At 38.0% G+C, this 27,116-nt stretch overlaps 1 protein-coding gene across 3 annotated transcripts; it reads left to right on the plus strand.

Moving 5' to 3' along the window:
• Positions 1-33: 33 nt before the first annotated feature.
• glrx3 (glutaredoxin 3) lies at positions 34-18,763 on the plus strand. Of its 3 annotated transcripts, none has more exons than XM_083556628.1 (11): positions 34-149; positions 1,264-1,372; positions 5,122-5,196; positions 6,616-6,817; positions 12,586-12,758; positions 13,328-13,389; positions 13,533-13,590; positions 15,487-15,539; positions 15,717-15,756; positions 16,682-16,774; positions 18,529-18,763. In XM_083556628.1, exons 2-11 carry the CDS (start codon positions 1,316-1,318, stop codon positions 18,577-18,579), a joined length of 864 nt encoding a protein of 287 aa, XP_083412754.1. In that variant the 5' UTR covers positions 34-149; positions 1,264-1,315; the 3' UTR covers positions 18,580-18,763. The 3 variants fall into 3 exon arrangements, 2 of the variants coding, with proteins under 2 accessions (XP_083412754.1, XP_083412753.1); XR_014536047.1 differs by lacking the exon at positions 34-149 and adding an exon at positions 337-484 and having other exon boundaries at positions 13,533-14,324; positions 14,367-15,539; XM_083556627.1 differs by lacking the exon at positions 34-149 and adding an exon at positions 337-484.
• Positions 18,764-27,116: the final 8,353 nt, after the last annotated feature.

The raw sequence follows: 27,116 nt of genomic DNA on the forward strand, positions 1-27,116 counted from the left end.
TCCAGACCTCCTCACCAAACATCAGCACCTGATCTCATTAATGCTTTTGTAGCATAATGAGCAAAAATCCCAACAGCCAAGTTCCACAAAAGCCTTACGAGGAGACTGGAAATTATAAGAGCAGAGGGAGACTAAATCTGGAAAGTTCAGTAAGCATATATGAGTGTGTGAAGTTCATGAAATGTGATAATTACAAGCTATCAGGGTAACAATTAGGGGGGAAAGGATGCATATAATGCATTTGTATATAATAAATTCATTGATAATTTATTGGCACTTGTGTCAGTTGTAAACATGATGTATCACAGTCTGAGGTCGAAAACTATTTAAAATGAGCGAAGGGTTAATGGAATCGATTAGTAACGACTAGTTAGCAAGAAAACGAGTCACTCGGTAATCATCTGCATTAGCCTGGAAACATGGCGAACTTCACGGAGGCGAAAACGCCGCAGCAGTTTGAGGACTTGTTAAAAAAGGCTGGCGGGTTGGTGACATTTCAGCAGTATTATAAGAAGATGGTTCTGAATAGCTTTGTCAAGTTCTAAATGCCTTAAAAAACTGTAATATTATCTAGTTACCTAACAATATATGACCGCGCTAACAGCTAGCTGGGGTTAGGTCCCTAATGGGCTAGTACCCCATAGATAAGTGCACTATGTAGGGTAGGAACGAATGGTTATTGTATTGAGTGTAGGGCGCGTTGTGAGCAGTACGGATGGATTTGACATCGAGCCTAATTTAGCTTTCAGTTTCGTAGCAGAAGCTAAAGGTTTTTGACGTCTTAGTAAGGATGTGTTTATATGTAGGATATTTTGGATGTAAAAAGCAAGTCGTGGAGATGTTTAACATTAGAAAACGCCTTGGTTGCTGTGCTTTTAGCTCTTGTAGATGAAATGGTTGGTTTTTAAGATGCTTGATCCCATACAATTACAGTAACAAGAGTTAATGTAAAAATTGTCCTTGTTTTGGTAAATAAAGTCCAGTGATCTTCAAAACGGTGATCTCAAAACCCAGGGAGGTTTTTCATTGTAAAATAAATCCACTATTAAAGTTCAAATAAATGTTAAAATGCTGGTTGGTGTTTACAAAAGATTCACTGATCCCCTTGACTATGTTTCATCCACTTTACGTTGAGATCAGATCAGATCAGATCAAATTGTCTTTAATCTTATGCTTGTTTACAACTCATTTACAACACAGACCAAGCTTCAGATTTTGTAGTCTTTATGTATAATGCAATCTTTTCCACTCTGTCATTACCAGGTCCCTCACAGTCGTTCATTTCCATGCATCATGGGCTCCCCAGTGCTCTCAGATGAACGATGTGATGGAGGAGTTAGCCAAGGAGCACAAGCAAACCATGTTTGTCAAGGTAACCTCAGAGGCACATGAATTTTAGTTGAGTAAATATTAGTAGGATTTAAATGTTTGTCAATTGAGGCTCTAAATCGCTTCTCATTTTTTAGGGAAGTGCATGTTAATGATCTTTGTGTCCAGCAGTGGTGGATGGAAAAACTATATATAGTAGAACCAGGAGACCCAAATCTGTTTCTCCTGTTCCACGAATGAGCATCACAAGCACACTCCAGAGTGTAGTGGAATGTATGTCTGTGGAATTGGATGTTCACAAATTAAATATGAATGTCATGTCATGGATACACAAACCTTTGTCCATATAGTGTATATGGACATTTGTATGTGTGTTTCTTTTAACAGCCCATTCCGCATTCCGTCCCTATTTGCCCTCCAACCGTCTGGGAAGATGTTCCAGGTACTGATGTAGCTGCGATGAGGAGTCCTGGTGTACAGTCTGTGTTCCAGTTTATCCCAAAGGTGTTCAATAGGGTTAGGGTCAGATCTCTATACCAGGCCAATCAGGAGCTTCCTTTCCAAAACATGTAGACCATATCTGCTTGGGTTCGGCTTTGTGCACAAAGGGTGTTGTCATGCTGGAACAGGTTTGGGTCTCCTATTGTAATGATGGGGAAATTGAATGCTTCCACATCCAACACCTCTGTGATAACAGTTTGAGGTTTAACTGTTTAAGATCCACATGGCTGGAAAAGTCAGGCATAACATTATGACCATTGTGTTGGTCCCCCTTTTGCAGCCAAAACAGTCCTGATCTTTCGAGCATCAACAGCCAACCATGATGCAGTACAGTAACAGTAAATGAGAATTTGTCACTCATTGGTTAAAATGTTTAACAACTGATTGAAAGGCTGCAAGTTCAAATGCCATCAACATGAACAGCATTAACTTCTTCAGTAATTTGAGCTACAGGAGCTCGTCTGTTGGATTGGACCACACGGACCAGCCTTCACTCCCCACGTGCATCAATGAGCCAAAGGTTGTTTATACACTGACGAAGCAAAACATTATGAGCAGTGAAGTGAATAACACTGATCATCTCTTCATCATGGGTGTTAGTGGGTGGGATTTATTAGGCAGCAAGTGAACATTTTGTCCTCACGACATGTTAGAAGCAGAAAAATGGGCAAACGTAAGGATTTGAAAAGGGCCCTTGTGGGCTGTTCCTGGGCTGCAGGGCTCGAAACATTTGAATTTGCAGCCTTCCTATTAGTTTTTCAACGTCTTAACCACTGAGTAAAATACTTCTTTTACTTCTCATTTACTGTCTGTTACTGTACTGCCTCGTGGTTGGCTGCAAAGAGATAATGAGTGTTAATAAAAACACCACCTTCTTATGGGAATGCTAGATAGTTCTGCATTCGATTTTGCAGGAGATTGTGTATAAGCTTTCCTGCTGTGTGTCACATAAGACCACTAGAGGGTGTCTAGAGGGGGGTAGACCTGTCACTCTCAATAAAGTGGGTTTATTCAGATAGTCTGGCCTTTTTCATTATATGCTTGAATGTGCTTTGTCACAGACAGGGTGATGTTTGGGATTTTATTAAAACAAATTTTTATCATAACTTTAAGTGTATTAAAATAAACAACAAAATACAGCAGCCATGCCGTGTATCAAAATAAACTACTGTATTTTTGTATATTAAAAAATATTTACAAATACTTTTACAAGGTAGCAAGAAATTTCTTTAGAAATCTTCCATCAGCTGGCCAATTTGATCAGTTTCTTCACCATTACAACGACTTTCTCTGGCTGAGTCACATAAATCTGACAAATACAACCAGTTAACAGATCGATATTTACATACGTATCCCTGTGATCTCCCAGATAAAGGATAGTTATAAAGTAACCTACCGTTTAATGTTGAACAGTTTGTGAATGACTCAATTGTATCCTAATTTAGGGACTTGGTGTTTGGTAATAAAGAGCTACTTCACATAAGGAACACTGATACAATGACCAACAAATCATTCAAGAGATAACGACTGATGGCACCTGCGTTCATAGCAACTAGTTTTTAACTAATTATTCATCTTATTTTTCAATCATAAATATGTGCATTAATATGAAAAAAGATCATGCAAATCATGATCCTATTAAACAGCTACTTTGATCAGTATACAGTATTTGGCAATCAAATGTTTATTTATCGATTATTGGACGCTGCATGTTTCTTACTTTCACCACCTTCTTCCATATGGCTCAATTTCCTGTTCTGATCTCAACGAGTCTGTGCAAAGTACCGAGTAGGTACCATTTTTATGATGTCATCAAGTAGATTTCTTACAAAGTATTTTAAAACTACAAAAATACAATACACTCATTTTGATACAAAATATAAAGCGATTTTCATCAACCCTATCAAATACAAATTCTATTTTATATTTTAAATACACGCATTATAAATACTCCCTATCCCTGATTATACAATTGAAACTTGACTTGATTACAAAACTGTTGATTGACACGAAGCAAATGTAAATGCAGGCTGTTAGAAGTGTATTATTATTTTTTTTTATTTGTCACAAACTGACATATGTCTCTTCCTTTATATGCTTTTATATTCCTTTATATAGTGTGTGTGTGTAATATATATATATATATATCTACACACACACACAATACAGTCAATTTTCATTATAGATGAAAGATGATAAAAAACAAGATTTTTTATATATACAGTACAGACCAAATGTTTGGACACACTTTCTCATTCAAAGAGTTTTCTTTATTTTCATGACTATGAAAATTGTAGATTCACACTGAAGGCATCAAAACTATGAATTAACACGTGGAATTATATATGGAATTATATACATAACAAAAAAGTGTGAAACAACTGAAAAATGTCATATTCTAGGTTCTTCAAAGTAGCCACCTTTTGCTTTGATTACTGCTTTGCACACTCTTGGCATTCTCTTGATGAGCTTCAAGAGGTAGTCACCTGAAATGATCTTCCAACAGTCTTGAAGGAGTTCCCCGAGAGATGCTTGGCACTTGTTGGCTCTTTTGCCTTCACTCTGCGGTCCAGCTCACCCCAAACCATCTCGATTGGGTTCAGGTCCGGTGACTGTGGAGGCCAGGTCATCTGGCGCAGCACCCCATCACTCTCCTTCTTGGTCAAATAGCCCTTGATGCCTTCAGTGTGACTCTACAATTTTCATAGTCATGAAAATAAAGAAAACTCTTTGAATGAGAAGGTGTGTCCAAACTTTTGGTCTGTACTGTATAAATATTTGTTCCCCCCTAATCTTTCATCTATAATGTAAATTGTTTTTAGTATTCATTTTACTCTTTGCTGCTCTAATACCCGCATTTCCCTCTAAGATAACTAAAGTCATCCATCCATTGATAAAAAAGCATCGGCAAAATGAGCAAATATGAAATTGTCCTGCGTTAGTGTCAGTATTTATGTTTTGGTCGGTCAAAAGTTTGCAGTCCAGCTTTGTCTGCTGTAATTCAGTCCTTCATATGTGCAGTATTGGCCAGGGACATTGGGGAGCCACGACAATCATGACAACATGAGTCAGAGATTTACAGACTTCAATATGTGCTGTTTAAATATCACTGATTTAGTAGGTCAGTCGTGGGTTATAATTTCTTTCTCTCACTCTTATTCTCTTAGTCGCTTCCCTTCACATTCTGGAGCTATATAACGGAAAAAGCACCGAGGAACGTGTAAAAAGTGCAGTGGTGTAGGAGGGAAATGACAAATGAAAAAGATTTTCACCTCTTTTATTTCGTCCCAGGTGGAGGCTGAAGCGGTGCCCGACGTGTCTGAGAAGTACGAGATCACCTCAGTTCCTACTTTCCTCTTTTTCAAGGTATGACTTCACTTTTATGGAGGAACATCGAGCGCTTCGAGTTTTATAAAGTGTGCCTGCGCTATAAGGATACTACAAATCATTGCTTTTAGGATGGGCAGAAATGAAGGATTTTGATCAGACCTACAGATTTTAATTATGAGATTTTAAATTGTATTATACTTAACGATTGGCTATAAAACTTTTACATTTTCTGTATTAAGTTTGTATTAAGTTAAAAATGTATGTAAAAGTGTGAAAGAAGAGGTTAAAAGCCAGTGGAGTATTTATTACTAGTCTAATGGGAACTAAAACTCGAACTGTTTGACGTTAAGTTCAATTTAATGCACAACCATTTTAAATGCAAAATCAAGTGCCGTGTCTCTGAAAACGTTCCCCTGTCATCGTGATTGTTTTCATGGGCTGTATCTGAAATTGAGTATTCTGGCGTTATATTGAAAGGATTTCATAAACTGGAAGATTCAGAAGGTATACAAAATGGCATTTTTTGATTGTAATATGAAAATAGGTTAGTGTTCGTGCTCAGTAAAGGAATATAGCAGTAAAACATAGGACATTTGCAAAACAACTCAAAGCCATGGCAGAAAAATGTGGGTATTTGAATAAATAGTGACAGACTAAATTAGCCGATACACTATTTATTTCAATTTGAAATCTGGCTTGTCTGATTGTAACAAATAAATGGTGTCTTGTTTTTCTGACTGACGGTTGTGCAGTGTGCATAAAGTTATTAAACAGAATTACAGTCTCACTTCGCTCTTATCATGTAAACGTGTTTATAGGAAAAATAAAGAGCGATAAAGTTCTTGGCAGTAATATAAAAGTAATGAGCAGAACAGTTTTATTAGAGTAATAAGCACGTCTTGCTTCGTTTAGAGCTTAGTTGCATCAAGGGAGCTCATTTTATTAATCTGGAGATCTTCAGGCCGGATTTAAGACTACAAAGTAGCAGCCAAGTGCATAAGAGTGCACAGTAATTAATCAGTATCGAGCCTAACCTGGACCTGCGTTCATATGAGCATGTGCAAACATTTCCTTCAGCATAATACATTTTACAAGCAGTGTTCCTTTTGAACATCTTCCTTTTGATACGGCATGTGGTACTGTAGAAAACAATCTCAGATCCAGCGATCAAAAGATCGTGTTGTGAGAGTCGTCATGGAAATGCTTTTAAAAGTTGTGCTTTCAGAGCTGAAGTGCCCTAATGATAATAGGATGAATCATCTAAAGTCAGAGATTAACCCTCTCACATTTTACTACCCAGTCGGACACTCGCACAGAGGGAGTCAGCAATCTCTCTCTCTCTCTCTCCTCCCAATCTAAACTAACAGGCTAACACTGTAAAAAATTAATGATGTGTTCGTCCCCATGTGTGCTGTGCTACAGTGTGTTTATTTATTCATTTTGGGTGGGCCTCAGGGTGGCGCGAAGATTGACAGGCTGGACGGCGCACATGCCCCTGAGCTGACCAATAAGGTGCAGCGGCTGGCGTCCAGCGGGGGCGGGCCTGCAGGGCCGGCAGACGCCCCTAAGGAGGAGCTTAACGAGAGACTCAAGAAACTAATCAACACTGCACACTGCATGCTCTTCATGAAGGGAACTCCCCAGGAACCTTGCTGTGGTAAAGGCACACACACACACACACACACACACACACACACACACACACACACACACACACACACACACACATATGCATACAAGGTATAGAAGGTATAGAGGAGAGCACAGGTAAAAAAACAGGGAATGTGTGTGTTGGTAGGGTGTTTGTTGTTTAAAAATAAAAACTCCCATGCCAGTTGATTTAAGTGTATTTTTCCAAACTCTGGTCCATTTTACTCCGAGTTCAGATCATTTGTATTGTCGGCTTAAACCAGTAACGGACAATACGCGTGAAGGACTCATAAAGCATGTTCCATTTGATTTCTGTAAGAATACAAAAAATGTAAACATAATTAGAAAGTTAAACATTTTATTTCTCTTCCTATTTTTACAAACTACAATGTGTTTGAACAGTCTTTTTCTGTATGTTTGTGTGTCGTCGTCTCTGTTTTCTACAATTCTACCTACTAAATCACCCGATCATCCACTCAGCATGTGTAGTTCACCTAGAAGCAAGTTCACATGCATTTCTAGTTTGAGAGTTTGTTTTGCTGTTCGTTACTTTGTGGACAGAATTTCTAATCAGAAACATAAAAAAAAAAAAAATCATAGTTAAACGTAGACATTAATTAAATAAGGTGAGATTCGAAGTGGAGGTGGGTAACCTTTCTAAATACTGTTTAGATTTATTGTGCATTAACCATATGTGGCTACCTTGTAAATGAGCAGAGGCAAGAAACTTGACTCTGAATGCAGAATTTAGACCCCAGAGTTTGAATTCTTTTGATACAGAATAATGTACATACACGTCATATTATGGTTTCTATCGCTTGCACATTAGTTGTGGATTATTTGTATTGTCTGCTTAAACTGGGAACAGACAATACACTTAAAATATTCATAATGTTCCCTTTGATTTCTGTAAGAATAAGAAATCTGAATTAGACAGTTCACAGGGGGGGGATAATGTTTCTGTATAGTGCAAAGAATATTTTTTATATGGAAAGCAAAGCCTCATCTCAACACAGTAAAAGTTCAGCCAGTGTGATTAATTGGTTATGAATTCTGGAAATGGTTCTCAGGGAAGGTTAAATTCTAATGAGTTTGCTGCTTTGGGTCAAAATTAATTGTTAAAAACGCTACGCAAATCAAATGTAATTGAATTCTTAAGAAATAATGCTCGAGTCATCGAGGTGATGTTTTTGATTACAGGTTTAAATACGTCCCTGAAGTTCTTCTAGTTTTAAAGGAGCTCATATATTTGGAAACACTTTTGCAACATGTTTTTCAGCATAAACAATCACCAGCAATTGTACAGTGTGTGACTCTGGCTAAAAAAGGAAGAGGAATAGATACACAGTAATCCTCCGCTTTACCGCGGTTCGAATATCGCGGAATTGCTTTTGCCACATAACTAATTAGTTGGGCTGATTTTCCTGGTCTCTCACGGATACCACGATAGACCAGATAACTTACAGGGAATTGTTTTTATGGAGTTTTATGTTGAAATATTGAAATTTGTGAATAAATATATAATTATTAATTATAAAATGAAGTAAAATGTTAATACAGTACTGTAAGCATAAAATAGCATTTTTGGGGTGGCGTCCGTTTATCGGGGGTTTACTGTATGGTGATCCTCAGAATATCATTTAATTTGTAGTGAAGAGAATTAAAACCTTCAACAACTAATAAATTAAAATTTTATTTTGATTTGCCGGTTTATGTTGGAAGCATGGAAGCGTTCAGTGACCAGCACTAAATAATTTTTTATTATTTATTTATTTATTTTTAAGTTATTATTTTTTCAATAAACACAACGTTGTAGACCTTACCTGAACAAATAAGAATCGGTCCCTAGTCTTAGAAAAATCCAGACAGAAAAATAAAAATAGTTTGCATTGTGTAAACATGACAGAAAGCCTTCTTTCAGTTTTATTTGGATTTGACTGTTTGTAATCGAATAAATCAGGCCTGATAATTTTTGAGCCCTTCCATTGATAGACACACAAAAAAAGTGTGAGGAACCAGAAATAAATCAAATTAATCAATAAAAGGTAATTAAATAATAGAAAAACTCCGGTTTGTTAGTGTGTTTTCGAGATTACAGTATTGTAATGTTATTTTAAATCAAATATAATATTGAATTGTATTTAGTGAGATAAGCCTAGTTAAATGTTCTGTATTAGTTATTTTTAAATCGATTATTTAGGTATTTATAATATCTTAGCAAATAAGACAATTGATCAGAAATACTTGTAGTATAATTAAAAAATCTATTAATTATGGTAACAGTGTGTGTGTGTGTGTGTGTGTGTGTGTGTGTGTGTGTGTGTGTGTGTGTGTGTGTGTGTGTGTGTGTGTGTGTATGTGTATATATATATATATATCTCAGTCATTCGTTTCATCTTGTGGATGTGTATCTGGGAAATGTATGCATTATAGGTGTGTGTGTGTGTGTGTGTGTGTGTGTGTGTGTGTGTGTGTGTGTGTGTTATTTACAGGGTCAAAGTTTTAACAGAAGTCTGTGTTAGTTTTATTCTCTATACCTCTTTTATGTAGTAAAATTCAAAAATACATATTTCATAATGGACTGAGGCACTTCTGAAGAATTACCATGTGAGACGTGGAAACAGTCGAGTGCAGAAAGTACAGGTCTGCTAGACTCATTCTTCTTTCAGAGACAATCTAAGAACCATTTAGCTCGTCAACTCTAAAGCAGTAGAATCTTTTTTTTTTTTTTTTCCTCCCAGCAGCTTCAATCTTTCATCTGCTGCCAGTTCCTCCAGCTCCGCTTTATATGAAAAGCATCTGCTGCATTTATTTGTGTGTGACATCCAAAGCGGGACCTGTTGCTCAGCACGGCCGTGTTATTTAAAGCCGGTCCAGGTGTCAATAGTTGGGTCAGAGTCAGAGGAATTTATAATGCTGTAAGTGATTGAAGTTCTCACTCGCTTGGCCGTTATCCAGAAGTGGGGAGGTTTCGTAGCGAAGTGTGACGCCTTTCGAGCCTGAATTGCAGTGGTTTAAACTACACGAATGTTCATCGCATACGCAGAGAGCTAATCATCAAACGCGCTTGAAAAATGTCTTCCCACTTTGAATTATAAGGTTACCTGTTTTTGTGTTGGACTCGTCTTTATAAATACCCTCTCCTTGTGTTTGCATACTAACATGGCTGCGCTTGTAGGCAGAAAAGAGACTTTATTGTTGCTCTGTTCCCAGAGCTTAGTCGAGTCTAGCGAGCGTTTCTCCTTCCCTACAGGGATGAATGAGGATGGGAAAGTACCCGGGCAATCAATCCAGCGTGTCTGCTCGAGCTTGCCTAGAGCCACAGAAGGCAGCTGGACCGCGTGTTTGCCTGCTCTAATAGAAACAATTAATATAGTGCCAACTGCATGAGCGTTAGTGAGCCGCCTGCAGCTGGTTTATAATGAATTCCCACGTGAGCGCTGAGAAATCCGAATAGGTATTTCACTGCAGGGTTTTTCCATGAACCTCGCACATCACCTTACATTCACCACTCTCTCATGTTTTTTCTCGTTTTTTTTTTTTTTTTGTTACTCTGTTTTCTACCCTTTTTTTTTTTTATTCTTTTTCTCTTTTTTCTATTTATATTCGTTCGGAATGCTGCCTTCATCTTTATCTCCTTTATCTGACTGATAAACCCAATCTTTCACTTTTATATATTAGGCACCGTTCGTTCTTCAGGATCAATCAGACACAAGTGACCGAATGCGTTTGCTTTTTGAGCAGCTGTATATGGAGACGTTACTAACCACCATCGTCAGAAGTGCCGTGCTTTGAGCGAAAGGTTCAATCAGATTCTTCAGGAGCTGGTAAAATAACAAAGGACAGGATCATCACGCTTGTGTGTTCCATCCATTTAAAACGATCGAGCTCATTGTGTCTTGGTGGTTTGTGTTATATTTCACTCACACTGTGCCTCGAGGCAGCACTCTACTTTATAACATGCATATTTCCTAGCAATGCTTTTGGTTGGGAAGCAGCTGTTTGCACATACACAATCATGAAAATAGTTTTAGACAGTAAACTTCTCCTTGGCCTAGACTTTGTGAGTAATTCAGGGTTGGGCAAAGATGCATCAAAATGTTTTTTTGTAAATAAAATACCAAATACCTTAACTTTAAGTGTAGCAAAATAAACTACAAAATACAGCAGCCACTGGGTGTAGCAAAATTAAACTACTATTTAAATACTTTTACAAAAGAGCACACAATTTTTTTACAAACCTTTCATCAACTGGCAATCTGTTTCTTCACATTACACTGACTCAGTTGATTAAGGAAATAATGTTTGATAGCAACAGCTTTTCTCTGGTCGAGTCGTGCAATAAATCTGACATACAACCAGTTAACAGATCGACTATTCACATACGTATCCCTGTGATCTCCCAGATTAAGGATAGTTTTAAAGTAACCTACAGTTTAATGTTGAACAGTTTGTGAATGACTCATAATTGTATCCTAATTTAGTGACTTGGTGTTTGGTAACGGAGCTTTATTTCTGCCCTATGAAAATAACTTAACATACAGCCATTATTGTCTAAATAGCTGGTAACAAAAGTGAGTACACCCTAAGTGGTAACAGCTGCATGTTGTGAAACCATGCAAGCCACATCATGTTCATGTTTTTGTCTGCTTCACAGGACCAGACAAAATTTGTGTATCTTGTATTAGAGCAGTTAAAATTTGGTACTCCCAGTACAGTTCTCTCATACTGACCACTGGATGTTCAACATTGCACCTCATGGCAAAGAGGATTTGAGAATTAGAATTGTTGCTCTCCACAAAAATGGCAGGGGCTATAAGATGATCAGTATCACCCTAAAACTAAGTTACAGTACAGTGGCCAGAGTCATACAGAGGTTTTCCAAGACGGGTTCCACTAGCAACCTTTTCAAGAACATGAATTACTGGAACTATGTCCTGTGGTTTGGGGAGACTAAGATAAAATTGTTTGGCTCAGATGGTGTCCAGCATGTATGGCAACGCCCTGGTGAGGAAAACCAAGGAAATTGTGTCATGCCTACAGTCAAGCATGGTGGTGGTAGCATCATGGTCTGGGGCTGCATGAGTGCTGCTGGTACTGTATTTGTTGTGGGTGGAGCTACTGTGAAGTAGTTGCTGACTCTTTGCATCTCTGGCTCACGTTGACCGAGTGCATGAGTTATCCTGCTCTGAATTTAACTTTCGGAACATACCATACACGGCACAATGCAACAAGTAGGTTTGCGGAAGACAACCTGTACAAGAACATAAATTACTGGAACTATTTCCTGTGGTTTGAGGAGACTAAGATAAAACCAGGAAATTGGTGACGAAAACCAAGGAAATTGTCATGCCTACAGTCAAGCATGGTGGTGGTAGCATTGTGGTCTGGGGCTGCATTAATGCTGCTGGTACTGGACAGCTACGGTTCTTTAAGGGAAACATGGGTTCAATCATGTACTGTGACATTCTGAAGCAGAACATGATGCCCTCCCTTCAGAGACTGCGCCGAACAAGACGTTTCCAAACAATAACGACCCCAAACACACCGGCAAGATGTCAACTACCTTGTTGAGGAATTTGAAGGTGAAAGTGAGTGGCCAAGTATGTCTTGGACACAATTTTGGCATGTTCACTTAGGGTGTACTCACTTTATGATCACTATACTTTGTTAAGGTTAAATATGATAAATCACAAGTTTCAGTTGTGCATTAGCTGTTAGTAAATGCTGTGTTAAATTGGACTTTGTGTGTGAGTAATGTTGTCTGGGTTGCAGGCTTCAGCAGGCAGATTGTGCAGATTTTAAAGGATCACAGTGTCCAGTACAGCAGCTTTGACATCCTGTCTGATGAGGAGGTTCGGCAGGGGCTGAAGACCTACTCCAACTGGCCCACTTATCCTCAGGTGTATGTTAAAGGAGAGCTGATCGGAGGACTCGACATCATCAAGGTGAGAGTTGCTGGCTAGCAAGAATTCTGCAAAATGCAAATAATTTAATATCTTGTACTAGATGTATTTATTTATTTATTTATTTATTTATTTATTTATTTATTTAAGTATAACATTCTAAAGTTCCACCTAAAGAAGTGTATATTAACACTTTAACTAGAGATCACCAATTTATAAAAAAAAAAAAAGTAAATATTTTCATTAACATGAAACATGATTTGATATGTAAACTATTAAATACTCATATTTCTGATTTGTTTGGCTCAGTGTATGACGGCAGTCACGTCAGTATTCTTGTGCTTTAGTGTGACCTGCTGAAAAAGCGAAATGTGGATTAGCTTACACAGCTGTTTACACGCTGTTTCTCACATTTACTTCCTCTCCTTGAGAACTTTTCTGTTACCCTTCCTCATTAAAGTGTCACTTAACGTCCACTGAATGAGAAAAAAAAACACTGCTGCAGGGTTCCACTAAAGTAAGTGTGTATGTGTGTGTGTGTGTTTGTGGAGGTTTGTGTGTGTGTGGAGGTTTGTGTTCATGTTTAAAATGTAATTATGTGCCTAATATAGGAGCTGGCTGAATCAGGCGAGCTTGAAAATACCTGTCCCAAAGCTGTCTCACTGGAACAGAGGTAACACACACAAACACACACTCTTACTCACTCTCACACTCACACACACACACACACACACACACACACACACACACACACACACACACACCTACCTCCTGTTTGACTGTCTGAATATTGAATGATTTTTAATCTCTCACCAGGTTGAAGACTCTCATTAACAGATGTCCTGTTATGCTCTTTATGAAAGGAAGCAAAGAGGTGAGGAATGCAAACCTGCTCATGTCAAATTACAAACTGAATCATTTCCCTATTCAGGTATTTCATGTAGCAGAGAAATCAGATTTTATTTCTTGATATCTAGTATTATTTAACTTTTATTTCTAATAGAAAATATGAAAGACAATATTTTGCATTAGTAGCCACATTGTCCCAAGTTCACAGAATAGAGGGGATTTGTTGTGGGTTGCTCTACTGTGAAGTAGTTGCTGATTCTTTCGCATCTCTGCCTCACGTTGACCGAGTGCATGACTTATCCTGTTTCGGATTTAACCTCTCGGAAAAAACTGGTGTCGTATGTTTCCAAGGATCAGACTGTGACTGACAGATGAACTGAATTCAAATCAATATTCATTATCTGTAGTCGAGTCGTCAAACATATAATCGTTCATGAATTTATAACCAATACTGCTTTATTTGTATTGTTTGGAGGCCTGTTTGATTGTATTTTTCACCAATAGGCTAAAACAACTAATAATGCACTAAAGCAACCTTAATAATAATAATAATAAAAATCACGACTTTAGCTGATTTGCGTAAAATTTGATGATGCTGGAATGCACCGATTTAACACGTTAGCTAGCGAATCATAATCACGCTTATCGTTTACGAATCATTTTGCATTCGGAGGAATTCAACCGAGGTGAGATTAAAAGAGCGGGAATTGTTTGGAAGAATTATTGGCACCCCTTGAAACGAAACAAAAAATTGTCATTGTTTTTCATTCGCTCAGACTGCAAGCAAAGAGATGCACCCAGTGTTAAAAGCCGACGCTGGATCAGTAATGCTTCGGGGCGCTTTTTTTTTTTTTTTTTTTTTCGTCAGATGGATCAGGGGCTCTTGTAAAGATTGATGACGTTCTCAAATTCTGCTAAGTAGCACAATATTTCAGCTTGAAATCTGGTGGATTGGGCCAGAAGGTGTGTAGGCTTGGCTATAAAGCTTTTAACATAACAAGCATAATTCAAAATCACCCCCAAAAACGTATTAATGAAACCCAAAATGAGTGCTTTGCACCGACCTCTTCAGTCTCTGGATGTAAACCAGACCTTACGGTTCTGTATATTTCTAGTCACCAGCTTTAATACCATCTCTGGCACAATGTGAGTGGAAAACTGCTAGGAAACATACTCCTGAAATATGGATGACCTCAAGAGCCAATGCAGTGGTCAGAGATTCTCAATCAGTATGTATCACTTTTCTCCTGAAAACTGATGTAACGAGAAGACGGTAAAGAAGACATTAACATACATTTAGTGAGGTTGTTTGAAAAAAACGGGGCAGTGCAGGAAATCGATGTCGGGTGAAAGCTGGATTTCCCCGTCTCTAATAGAGGAGAAGAAAAATCTCCCAGACCGCTCGCGTCTCGCTTCATATCGTTATCGATTTCCGCAGCTCCCACATGAATGCAGTTCTTTCAAGGAGTTTTAAACACGATCTCCTGAGACCTCGCTTTCTCTCTGTCTGTCCGTCTCTTCCAGTCCTCTCTCTCTCTCTCTCTCTCTCTCTCTCTCTCTCTCTCTCTCTCTCTCTCTCTCTCTCTCTCTCTCTCTCTCTCTCTCTCTCTCTCTCTCTTCTTCTTCTTCTAGTTGAGAATTAGCATTCTCTACTGGCTGAATCAGTGGAATCTAAAGATTTGATTTAATTAATTTTTTTTAAAGACAGATTTTACATATACTCCACACTATATTCACATATAGTCACCATATTTTATTCATACAATAATGTTTATTTTTTTTTAATAAGATATATGCAGTGGAGTGTCTCTTTATGGGAAAGTCTGCAGATTAAATGTCTGCTTTCGCTAATTGCTCTCGTCTCTACTCTTCGCATTTACACGTTTGTGGTCTTTCCTAATGTGCTTTTATGAATATTTAGGGAGCCAAATGTGGATTCAGCCGTCAGATCCTTGAAATAATGAACGGTGTCGGGTAAGACCTCTTTCACCTTTATATATGGACATTTTTTCTGCTATAAATTTCTATACTTTTTACACTGTACATTGTTAATGCAACACAAATACTGATTTATATCTTGTCACTGATTTTGCTATTCAAATCATCAGCATGATAGTGATGTATGTATTTTTTATTTTTTTTTTTTAACAGGGTTGAATTTGACACCTTTGATATTCTTCAAGATGAAGAGGTAGAGTAATATAGTTTGTCCTCGAGCAGTAACGTTTCCTGACCATTTTACATGCATAAAGCTGCATTTGTGTATGAAAATGTTGTTCAGGCTGCAAAGAAAACACAGATCTTCATAATCATGATCGATGTATATTAATACATTTTTTAAAACTGTAAATACACCGATCAGGCATAAGATTATGACGTAACATTATGAGCGGTGAAGTGAATAACACTAACTCTTCATCATGGCACCTGTTAGTGGGTGGATATATTAGGCAGCAAGTGAACTTTTTTTGGGCAAGTCTAAGGATTTAAGCAAGTTTGACGAGGGCCAAATTGTGATGTCTAGACGACTGGGTCAGAGCATTTCCAAAACTGCAGCTCTTGTGGGCTGTTCCTAGACTGCAGTGGGCAGTATCTTTCAAAAGTGCTCTAAAGAAGGACCAGTGGTGAACCGGCAACAGGGTCCTGGGAGGCCAAGGCTCAGTGATGCACGTGGGGCCAGTCTGCGTGTTCTGCCGATCCAACAGACGAGCTTCTGGCTAAAGACGTTAATGCTGGTTCTGGTAGAAAGGTGTCAGAATACACAGTGCATTGCAGTATGTCGGGGCTGTGCAGCTGCAGACCAATCATTATTAGGCAGGTGGTCATAATGTTATGCCCGATCAGGGTACAGTCAGTGATGGATTTAACAGTGATTGGCTATATGTATATGTATATATGTTGATGGGCCTAAGTTAAACAATATATTCAGCATGATCTATTTTAAAGGTAAGAGGTGGCATTTTGTTTACTGTTGATGTCAGCAGCCATGCGTTTTGAGTTCAGCAAAACCAAGGTTCAAACCCCCTCTAAAAAATAAAGCCAGGGTTGTGTAGTATTGTAGAATATTTGTTTTATAACTTTACATTTTGCTGTTGTGTTGTGTCCCCCCCACACAGGTCAGACAGGGCCTAAAGACATATTCTAACTGGCCCACATTCCCACAGCTCTACGTAAAAGGAGAACTCATCGGAGGCCTCGATATCATCAAGGTGACTAATCACAGACTCAATTTATCCTTGATAATAATAAGAAGGGTTAGAGTTGTGTGTTAAAACACTTTGGTTTAATAACACTTGCCTTATTGATCTGAAGGTCAGGGGTGTATACACTTAACATTTAACCATGTCTACATATCATCTAACAAGGAGATAAGCAGTATATGTATAAAATCTCACCTTTGTGATATATTTGACACAAAAAGGTGGCTTCTTTCTCGAGTTGAAAATGTAACTGCACTATCACCATGTGTCCATAAGAGGGCATAAAAATCCCACATATGAGAAGACGCTGAGAGAGCGAGAGAGACTTTTGTCATTTTAGCGATGCAGTGAAATGAGTTTGGTAGCTCTGAGCCCAGCACCAATATGAAAATGTGAGAATAAACAAAAAATAATTGCTCTAAAATATAATGTATCCGTGGACTTGGTGCCAGAGGCTTTAAAGCAGTTAATGTAGGCAGCAGGGATATGCATTTCCATAACTGAGGCTGACGCGATTAGCCAACGATGCGATAGGTTAAAGATGCAAACGAAGCAGCCCCCCGATGCGAAACATCGCGATACACCCCTATTACGATGCAGTGCGAACCGATTCGATTAACACGAATCAAATCATTGCAATACTATGCAATGAGAAAATGTGATGCTAATCAGTTTAATACGGCACTGATGGGTCACGTTTCAGACAGACAGCAAATCATTCATTTACTTAAGTGCCTTCTGACCTCTAACACCTTTCAGTGCAAAAGAAATGAATAAAACCACATGTTCTTTTCTTGTTCTGCCTCTGTGACTCCCAGGACACGCCTCGGTCTCCGTAGTGTTATGGTACGCCGTTTTCACGTTGCAGTGGTTCTGAGAGAACGCTCTCGAGAAACAGTTTAGTGAGAAGAAATCAATCTACATATATTGGTCCTGTTCTAAATAATAAAAGTGTAGCACATCTACTAATAATTATATTCAAATAAATCGTTTTTTTACAGATGCAAATATGTTCAAAACGATGCATCGTGATACAAATGTCAACTCGAAATCAATGCATCACTACTTCGACGTTTATAACCGACGTGAAATCTTACCATCCCTAGTAGGCCGTGTACAATTTGAGCCTATAAATTTGACTCAATTTTATTGAGCCATGATTTGATGTGTAGTGTGAGGATGTAGTGAGGCCTAATTAACATCCCAGAAAAGAGTTTCCAGACAATCAGACGAGAGTCTTATTACCTTTTTAGTGTTTTTCTGTCACATACACAATATATTAGTGCTACGGGTCCTTTATTGTTGTTTCGATTTATTTATTACTTACATGTATACTATACTATTATATTATTTATACTGCATCATGTGGCAAAATTCCACTTAAGCTACATATTTTATTATAAATTTTTTTTTTTTTTTTCCCGCTACAACAACTATTTGTACAAACTCAATGTGGCTTCTCAAAGTATATAGTCTTCATCAAGTGAATCGGTGTGTTGACAGCAAATAACGTTTATAAAATCACTGTAATGGTACGGTTATTCCTTTTTTTTTCTAGTTTTATTTCTGTTTATAAATTGAATTCACACATTAAGTGCAGACGTGATAAAAAGAAAAATAAATACGAGCCGGTGCTCGTAGCTCATCACGACGTAAAGCCGACTTGCCGAGGGAACAGGTTGTAATTCCGTCAACAAGCGCAGGAACCAAAACGGAGAGAGGAAAGTGTTTTAATAAATCTGATGTACGACGTGTTTTGCCAGGAGCTGAAAGAGAATGGCGAGCTGGGGTCGGTGCTGCGAGGGGAAAATTAGGAGGTGATGGGAACATGTTACACTGAAGTCTCTGCTGCTGTCGATGGAGACCGCGTTCCAAAAAGTCACAGGAAGCAGACCAGCAATATTCCGACCAAATCATGTGTTTTTAGGAGCTCCTTTGATCTAGCATGGCTGTATTAATGCGTAAAATAAAAACCAATAAAGCTGTTCTCAGTTAAAATACAGGTTCGAACGGTTTTATTTTTCATCACAAATCTCTTTTATTTCTGAAATTGGGCTCGAGGTATTTTAGTTTTAAGCTTTTTAAAACTGGTATGTGTGTTTGGAATGACAACCTGTGATGATCCTCAGAATTCACACAGCAGTACAGCGAGTTAGTGCGATGAAACGTGACTGCACCTTTCTCACATGTTTGGATTGCAGGCAATTCAGCTGCTATTATGATTAAACAATTCATAAATATTTATTAGCAGGCAACTGGGAGGCTGACTCTCACCTCGTCTGGCTGTGAGCCACTAGCATGTAGCAGCCGTTAGCCTCTTGCTCTCTCTCTCTCTCTCTCTCTCTCTCTCTCTCTCTCTCACACCTGTGGCATCGTCAGTAATTAGTGCACTCGTGCTGATGCCCAGGTGGCCTGAGGAGCACTCGACACATACTCCAACACTCAGTCTTGAATGCTGAAAAGCACTGAGTCGTTTCTTCATTTTCAAACCTCTGCTTTGCTGGTTTAATAACCCCAGCTAGATTATTGTGGATTTATTTCTGTATATTCACTAAAAAGTGAACGTCTTGTTAATCCAAGAAACTTTTCATACTTGATCTAAATTAATACATTCACTTTTATTTTTCTTTTTTTTGCCTTGCAGTTGGATTAACTTAAATTAAGTTCAATTGGCTGCCAGTAAAAATGAGTTTTGTTGATGTCGTTTTAATCAATGGTCCCCGGGCCGCGGACCGGCACCAGTCCGTGTGTCAAATTGGTACTGGGCCGCACGGAAAGAATACATAACTTACATTATTTCTGTTTTTTTTATTATCTGATTCTGGACGATGTTTTATTTTGGAAAATTACTGGATTCTCTCCGCCACATCTGTCTATGATTCACTCTTGATGCATGTCATGATGCCTTGGTCACATGTCTTACCTCCATCCTCTACCTTCTTAAAGGGGCTGCTCCGGCCGCTAACACATAATACATTACCGCTAAATTCAAACCCCCAAACGAGAAAAATTTACAAAAAATAACACGGTGGATTCACGTTTATAATATTTAGAAAATACCAGGTTTTTTGATGGTTGTATCTTTTTTATTCACCTTAAAGGCCGGTCCGTGAAAATATTTTCCGGTCCGTGTTGCAAAAAAGGTTGGGGACCCCTGGTTTAAATGATTGGCTTTAAATCAATTGACAATTTTACAGCTTCTGTTCAAACCAGGTGATTACTGACGTCACCTGGGTTTGGGTTTTACATTTACTCATCGGACGCCATTTTTGTTTTGCCACGGCGTGGATACACGAGTACTCTTTAAATAATTCTAATAAAGTTGTATTGCATTTGATACACATTTATAGAATATTAAAGTAGTAGTCAATGCATTAGTGCTCGTCCAATATTTCATTTATTTTGCGATTAGTGACTGTGTATCAGTAGCTTAAATGATCTGTAGTCTAGCAGGGCTGCTGCAATCGATTATTTTAGTAATCGAGTGTTCTAACGATTATTTAATCAAGTAAGCAGATATGTACTTTTCTTTATTAAAGAGCAATATTGAATAAGAGAAAATGGGATGGGTCTCTTTAAAATGAAGTAATTTTAAGAATAAAATTAAAATTTTTATTACTGAAATTGCCTACTAGAATATCGGTGAAAACTAAAATCACTTAAATGCCATATTTGGCTCCAGAGAAGCTGCTTGAGATTTTCCACAAGCTAAATCTCTAGCTTTAGCTCCACTACCTGCTCTACATGGCCACTGCCCAGGGACTTTATTAAACGCACTGTATATAAATAAAAATATCAAAAAATCAATCAAACTTTGGAATCTTTCTTGTGTTTTCTTTGGCCTGAATCTTCTCATCCCTTGTTATTTTATTTCCCCCGTTCCTCCATTTTTCATTCTGGAGCGTTTTCTGTGATAGCTAAGAGCTTAGCAGGTGGTGCGTCAATAATAATGGTCTGCGGGAAACGTTGTGCTCCATGCACAGTTAAATGGACAATTTAATATTTGTAATCTAATTACTCGAGCTACTTGAGGAATAATTTTAGCACTGGTTCTGTTTTAGCTAAACTTAAAAAGTATGCATTAGTCATTATGGTTTCAGATCCATGCTTTAAAAGTGGTGCCACTCGAGATGCTTTAGGACCAGACACGAGTCAGGTTTATTCACAATTATATCAAGTTTATTTCTATAGCGCGTTTCACAATGGACATTGTCTCAAAGCAGCTTTACAGAGTTTACGAATGAAGGTAAATGATGTGTATTTATCTCTGATGAGCAGCCATGGTGACTGTGCCAAGAAAAAACTCCCTTAGATGACATGAGAAAGAAACCTTGAGAGGAACCAGACTCAAAAGGGGAACACATCATTTGGGTGACATCAAGAGTGTGATTATAAATCTTAAAACAATACAAAATACCGGAGAGTGAGAACGAACATGAGCACTGGAATGTAAGATTATGAATAATGTCCTTTCTCAAGTCTTATACAGTCAGTTGATGTTATGAAATCAGGAGCTACTCAGCAGCTCATGAAATAGCTCAACATTAAAAATCATCATAAATCCAACACAAGCTTCTCCATGCCAGAGCCTTTAAACACTTAAAGAGGTCCAATATACAAACTCTACATGAGGTGGCATCCAAATGGCGCTGGTACGTCTCTAGATGGTTCGAGATGTTTGCGGGCTCGGCATCTACTTCTTTGAAGCTCCATAATCTTCATGAGGTGGGACGTGACGAGCTGGTGCAACCTCAGGATTCCTCGGGATGGGTAAAGAGAGAAGCAGTCTAGAGGAATAAGCGTAGCTGCTGTTCATGATATTACCAAGCACAAGTTGTACTGGAGCACAAGGTTATGATACATGATGTGTGTTATGTGTAGGATTCACTAAAAAGTTTTTAGTGAGTAGTATCATCACGAAACATTTCTTATTTATTCAAAATGTTGCCCAATGGAACTATATCTTGTTCTAAGTAAATGTAAAAGGCAGGCAGTCACATATACCTGCTATTTATTTTCACTTTTATAGTTTAGTAAACATTAATCACTGCTCTTGACCAAAAACATCCAAAGCATAATGCATAGCATTAGTTTATACTATAAAGGTGATAACTTTAATATCTGTAGTATACCTGTTAGGCCTCCATTTAAAAAAAAATCTAATTGATTTGTCTTTTTAGTATTTTGTTTATTTATTTTTATTTCATTCGGGTAATTGCTATCATTGTTTTTGTTTTTTAGGATAGAAATACTAAAAGGCAACAGTTTGGAGGCATTGTCACTTAATCACAAGAAACCAGTAAATAATTAATCTATTTGTTAATACCAGGTATGTGTAAATGAACAGTGAATTTAGAGTCTTCTGAATTTATGTCTTTTAAATACGGATCTAGGGATCTTTTAAATAGGTGCTACGGCTGGACTCGGAGATTGCAAATGAAGATGGGAAATCATTGTACAAATTTGAGAGTCCATGGATTCCTTCCATTGTTTTCAGTAAATTCTCTCAAAAACAAAGCTACAATGACTTATTTTAAGCAACAAAAAAAAAAATGAAGTGGCCTTAACGTGGTGATGCTTATCACATGGCATCCTTCCCAACTGGAGAGACAGCAGAGCATCTAGAAATGGAGTGCCTGGTACAATACAATATGAGTGCTATTAGAAGAAAAATGGCCATGACATTTTCCCTATTAAGGGAAGAAGTTGTGAAAAAACAGCCAATTGTTGAGGAATTGCAAGACTGATGGCCAGCACTGTTCTAAAAATACGCTAAATTGTCATTACCACTAAGTAATTTATAGTATAGTGAGGCTCAAGAAACTATTACAATATCAGGCTTACAGTAATTGCTGTGAGAAAGGGTTTTGAAGATAAATTGCCTTTAGGAAACACCTGTTTATCAAAGTACTGCTGTGTGTTTGTGAAATTCTTAGAGATATAACTGTCCAAGAAATTGTTTGTAGACCTCTGAGACAGGATTGTATCAAGGCACAGTTCTGGAAAACGGTAAAGAAAAATTTCTGCAGCAATAAAGGTCCCAATAAGCACAGTGGCGTTAATCATCCATAAATTGAAGAAGTTTGAAAACACAGGACTCTTCCTAGAATGGGCCTAGCCAAACTGAGCGAACTGAGGAAGAAGGGCCTTAGACAGGGAGGTGACCAAGAACCCGATGGTCACTCTGAAAGAGCTCCAGCGTTTTTTCTACAGAGAGAGGCGAGAACCAGCACTCTGCACATCAATCAGGCATGTGTGGTAGAGTAGCCAGACGGAAGCCCCTCCTCAGTAAAAGGTACATGTCAGCCCACCTGGTGTTTGGCAAAAGGATTAGGAGAACGATTAGACTGTGAGAAACAAAGATTTAAGACTTTCCCCCTAAATGCCAAGCGTCATGTCTAGAGGAAACTAGGCACCGCTTATCACCTGGCCAATACCATCCCTACAGTGAAGCATGGTGGAGGCAGCATCATGCTGTGGAGATCTTTTTCAGTGGCAGGAGCTGGGAGATAAGTCATGACTGAGAGAAAGATGAATGCAGCAATGTACAGAGACATCCTTGATGAAAACCTGCTCCAGAGCACTCTGGACCTCAAATTGGGGCGACAGTTCATCATCCATAAAGACAACGTCCCTAAGCACACAGCCAGTGTAACTAAGGAGTGACTAAGGGACGACTCTGTGGATGTACTTGAGTGGCCCAGCCAGAGCCCAGACTTGAACCCGATTGAGCATCTCTGCAGAGATCGAAGAATGGTTGTGCACCGACACTCCCCATCCAACCGGTGGATCCTATGAGGTCCTGCAAAGAAGAAACGGAGAAACTGGTCAGAAATAGGTGTGCCAAACTTGTAGCATCATACTCAAAAAGACTTGAAGCTGCAATTTGCGCCAAATGTGCTTCAACAAAGTATTAAGCACAGATTGTGAATACTTATGTATTAATGAATTCTTTTTATTTAATTTTTTATGTTGTTTAATTTATATATATATATATATATATATATATATATATATATATATATATATATATATATATATATATATATATATATATGAAAAGATTTTAAACACACTTTTTGTGTTGTCATTATGGAATTATGTTTGTAAAATCTTAAGGAAAAAATTAATGTAATGCATTTTGGAATAAGGCTGTATCATAACAAAATGTAACAGATGTATTATGATTTATTACGGCTATAATGTTACTATTATCATTTTTGTCACAAAACTCTTTGCTTAATCAACACCGTTTGTGAAAAGACATTTTTCTGGTATCAGTACTTTACACCACTATTTATTTTTATTCATGAATCGTTTTTTTTTTTTACACAAATGTCTGTACTTTCTATTTTTTTTTTTTTACATTTTCAAACAAGACTCATTACTTTAGTTTTAATCTATTTGGTGACATGATCAATATTTTATCTTCTGATTGCGTGCCGTTTTCAGGCCATTGATCATTTCCTGTCATGCGCAGCTTTTTCAATCTACCACTGGTATTATTTCCTGGCTCTCACACACCAGGCTAGTTTACAAGGCTAACAACAAGCAAGGCAAAAGGCAACAAGAAGTCTGGGGCTAACGTGGATGAGACAGAGGGAGTCAGTGATGTAAACATGCCTGAAAACAGAGACATTCCTGATCACCTGATCATCATCATCATCTTTCCTCTGCTTGTGTTCTATAAGGTGGATGTTCAGACTGAATGCATTCATTAGATAACATTTTAAAATTTTGTGTTAATACATTAATATGATGTGAGGTTCAGTTACCAGTATGACACTGACAGCTACTAGTAACGACTACTTTTTACTTAAATACCTGTCAGAGTCAAAACTTCTTTACTTTAGTGTATTTACTATTTCAACTTTTACCAGAGTCTTTTAAAACATAAGTATCTGTACATCTGCTTGAGTAAAGGATGCGGAGCACGTGCTTTACTCTGATTGGTGGCTTGCTGAGTGATTGACCAGTTATGTTTTTATCCACTCATAAATAAAAAGTAACAACTGATTTAAAAAAATTTAGTTGAGTAAAAATTGTAATATTTGACTTTGAAATATGGTGAAGTTAAAGTCAAGTCAAGTTTATTTCTATAGCGCTTTTCACAACAGACATTGTCTCAAAGCAGCTTTATAGAATTTAAGGTGAACGATGTGTATTTATCCTTGATGAAAAACTCCCTTAGATGTTATGAGAAAGAGATTAATAGGTTATGAAGTAATGAGCAAGCCAATGGTGACTGTGGCAAGAAAAAAAATCCATGTGATTGTATGAGGAACCTTGAGAGGAACCAGACTCAAAAGGGAACCCATCCTCATCTGGGTGGCACTGAATGTCCATCTGTATCTGTATTTTCATTCGAGAAGAATTTTACTCTTCAGTGTTCTGTATTGTTTAAAGATTTATGATCACACTCTTGATATCACCCAGATGAGGATGGGTTCCCCTTTTGAGTCTGGTTCCTCTCAAGGTTCCTCATACAATCACATGGATTTTTTTCCTTGCCACAGTCAGCACTGGCTTGCTCATTACATTATAACCTATTAATCTCTGTAAAGCTGGTTTAGTGTATATTTAATTCAAATACATTTTTGCAGGATTTCCTACAGTCTCTCTCTCTCTCTCTCTCTCTCTCTCTCTCTCTCTCTCTCTCTCTCTCTCTCTCTCTCTCTCCCCCTCTCTCTCCCCCTCTCTCTCTCTCTCTCTCTCTCTCTCTCTCTCTCTCTCTCTCTCTCTCTCTCTCTTCTTCTGGTCCATTAAGGTAAAGTAGTGCACAGAATTGTTCCACATTTTGTCATAAAAAAAGTTTTTGTGTTAAATACTGCATTAAAATGTAGAATGCTATAAAATAGAAATATACATTTTAATAAAGTATCTTCCCCACGTTTTCTCAGATATTAATGATAATAAAAAAAACATGTTTTGCAGCTTATTCTTCAGAGACAGTTCTCATTCCTCTCCTTCTTCTTCTTGTAAATGAACTGTTGCTATTATTCCAAAATGAGATACAGTATAAGTGCAAGAAGCAGTGCATTACCAAGATCGCAATATGGATTTATTCACCTATGTATGAATACACAGAGAGAGAGAAGTCGGCTCTGTAATTCCAGGAGAAAGTGTATGTGGTGCTTTCGGCTTTAATCTGCCATTCGTGTGCAATGAGTAGAAACTTCTCTGAGCATTTATGGTGCTGTGCAGAGATGAAAAATTGATGTACTACATTTTTTTTTCTCTCTAGGTCCAATATTGATTCCTGGTCAGGCAGTGTAACTCGAACAAGTGAACAAGCAGATAAACAGATGTTTGTCTGTTGTTGCTAAATACCACTTTCTTTAACGAATTGTCAATATTTCACCATGTGCATTAAATTGCATGCAACTTTCCTTCTTATCGAGCCATCAATACAAGATAAAGACTGTAATTACATCGGAGGCAGCACATTCTCTTATTTATTTATTTTTTTACTTGTTTTCCCTCTTCCATCCCCATTTTATCTTTCTTCTTTTGAATAACACGCATGCACACCCTCCGAGACCTTTGCTAATGAGAGTCAAGAAGCCAATTCAACCTCTCAGCTGGTTTGTTTTTGGCTGTGTTTATGTTCACTGTCTTTTTTTTTTTTTTTTAAGTGAAAGCTTGCTGCTTGATATGCATCACCTCCCCAGTGCTAAAATCCGAGTGTCAATCTATTCCTCTTCCCTGTAGCATTATTTTGTTTATTGTTTGCATTTCGCATTGTTGCAAACACAACTTATCTAATGCTTAATTCATGCTAATTTCTTTTCATTCCTTCACACTGTTGACTCAAAGGCAGGGTGATTGCTAAGACACATTGCAAATGATCACAGCACATATGTTTGAAGTGAGAGTCTCGGGGCTGCTCAGGCCAGATCTGGAGGACAGAAAGGGCTGCTGATGGGGACGGTAAGAGAGAGACGAGGGTGCAGTAACCTTGCTCCGCCATTGATCTGACTGCCTTCGCGGGGCCTCGTTAAAGCGGATATGAGATGAAATGTGGTTTAATATTCTTCTGTCAGAGATGCAATAAGCAGCCAGTCGATAGGAACGTAGAGATGGAAAGCTTCTGCAAGAGCTCGTGCATTCCTATATTTCAGAACATATTTCTTTTCCTCTACCTCATTTTTCTTCCGCCCTCTGAGGAATTTTCGACCTTGATCCTCCCAAAGCCTTTATATGTATATGAACTAGGGAAAGAGACGACGGACGAAATAAGCGGCGACAGGCTGACAGGAAGATCAATACACACTTCCTTCTCTTCTCGAAGAAAATATAAAGTGCCTATGTACTGCATTTCATCTTCTGAACAGCTTTCCTACACCTCCCT

The sequence above is a fragment of the Silurus aristotelis genome (genome assembly GCF_946808225.1).
Source record: "Silurus aristotelis genome assembly, chromosome: 12".
NCBI classification, from domain to species: Eukaryota; Metazoa; Chordata; class Actinopteri; order Siluriformes; family Siluridae; genus Silurus; species Silurus aristotelis.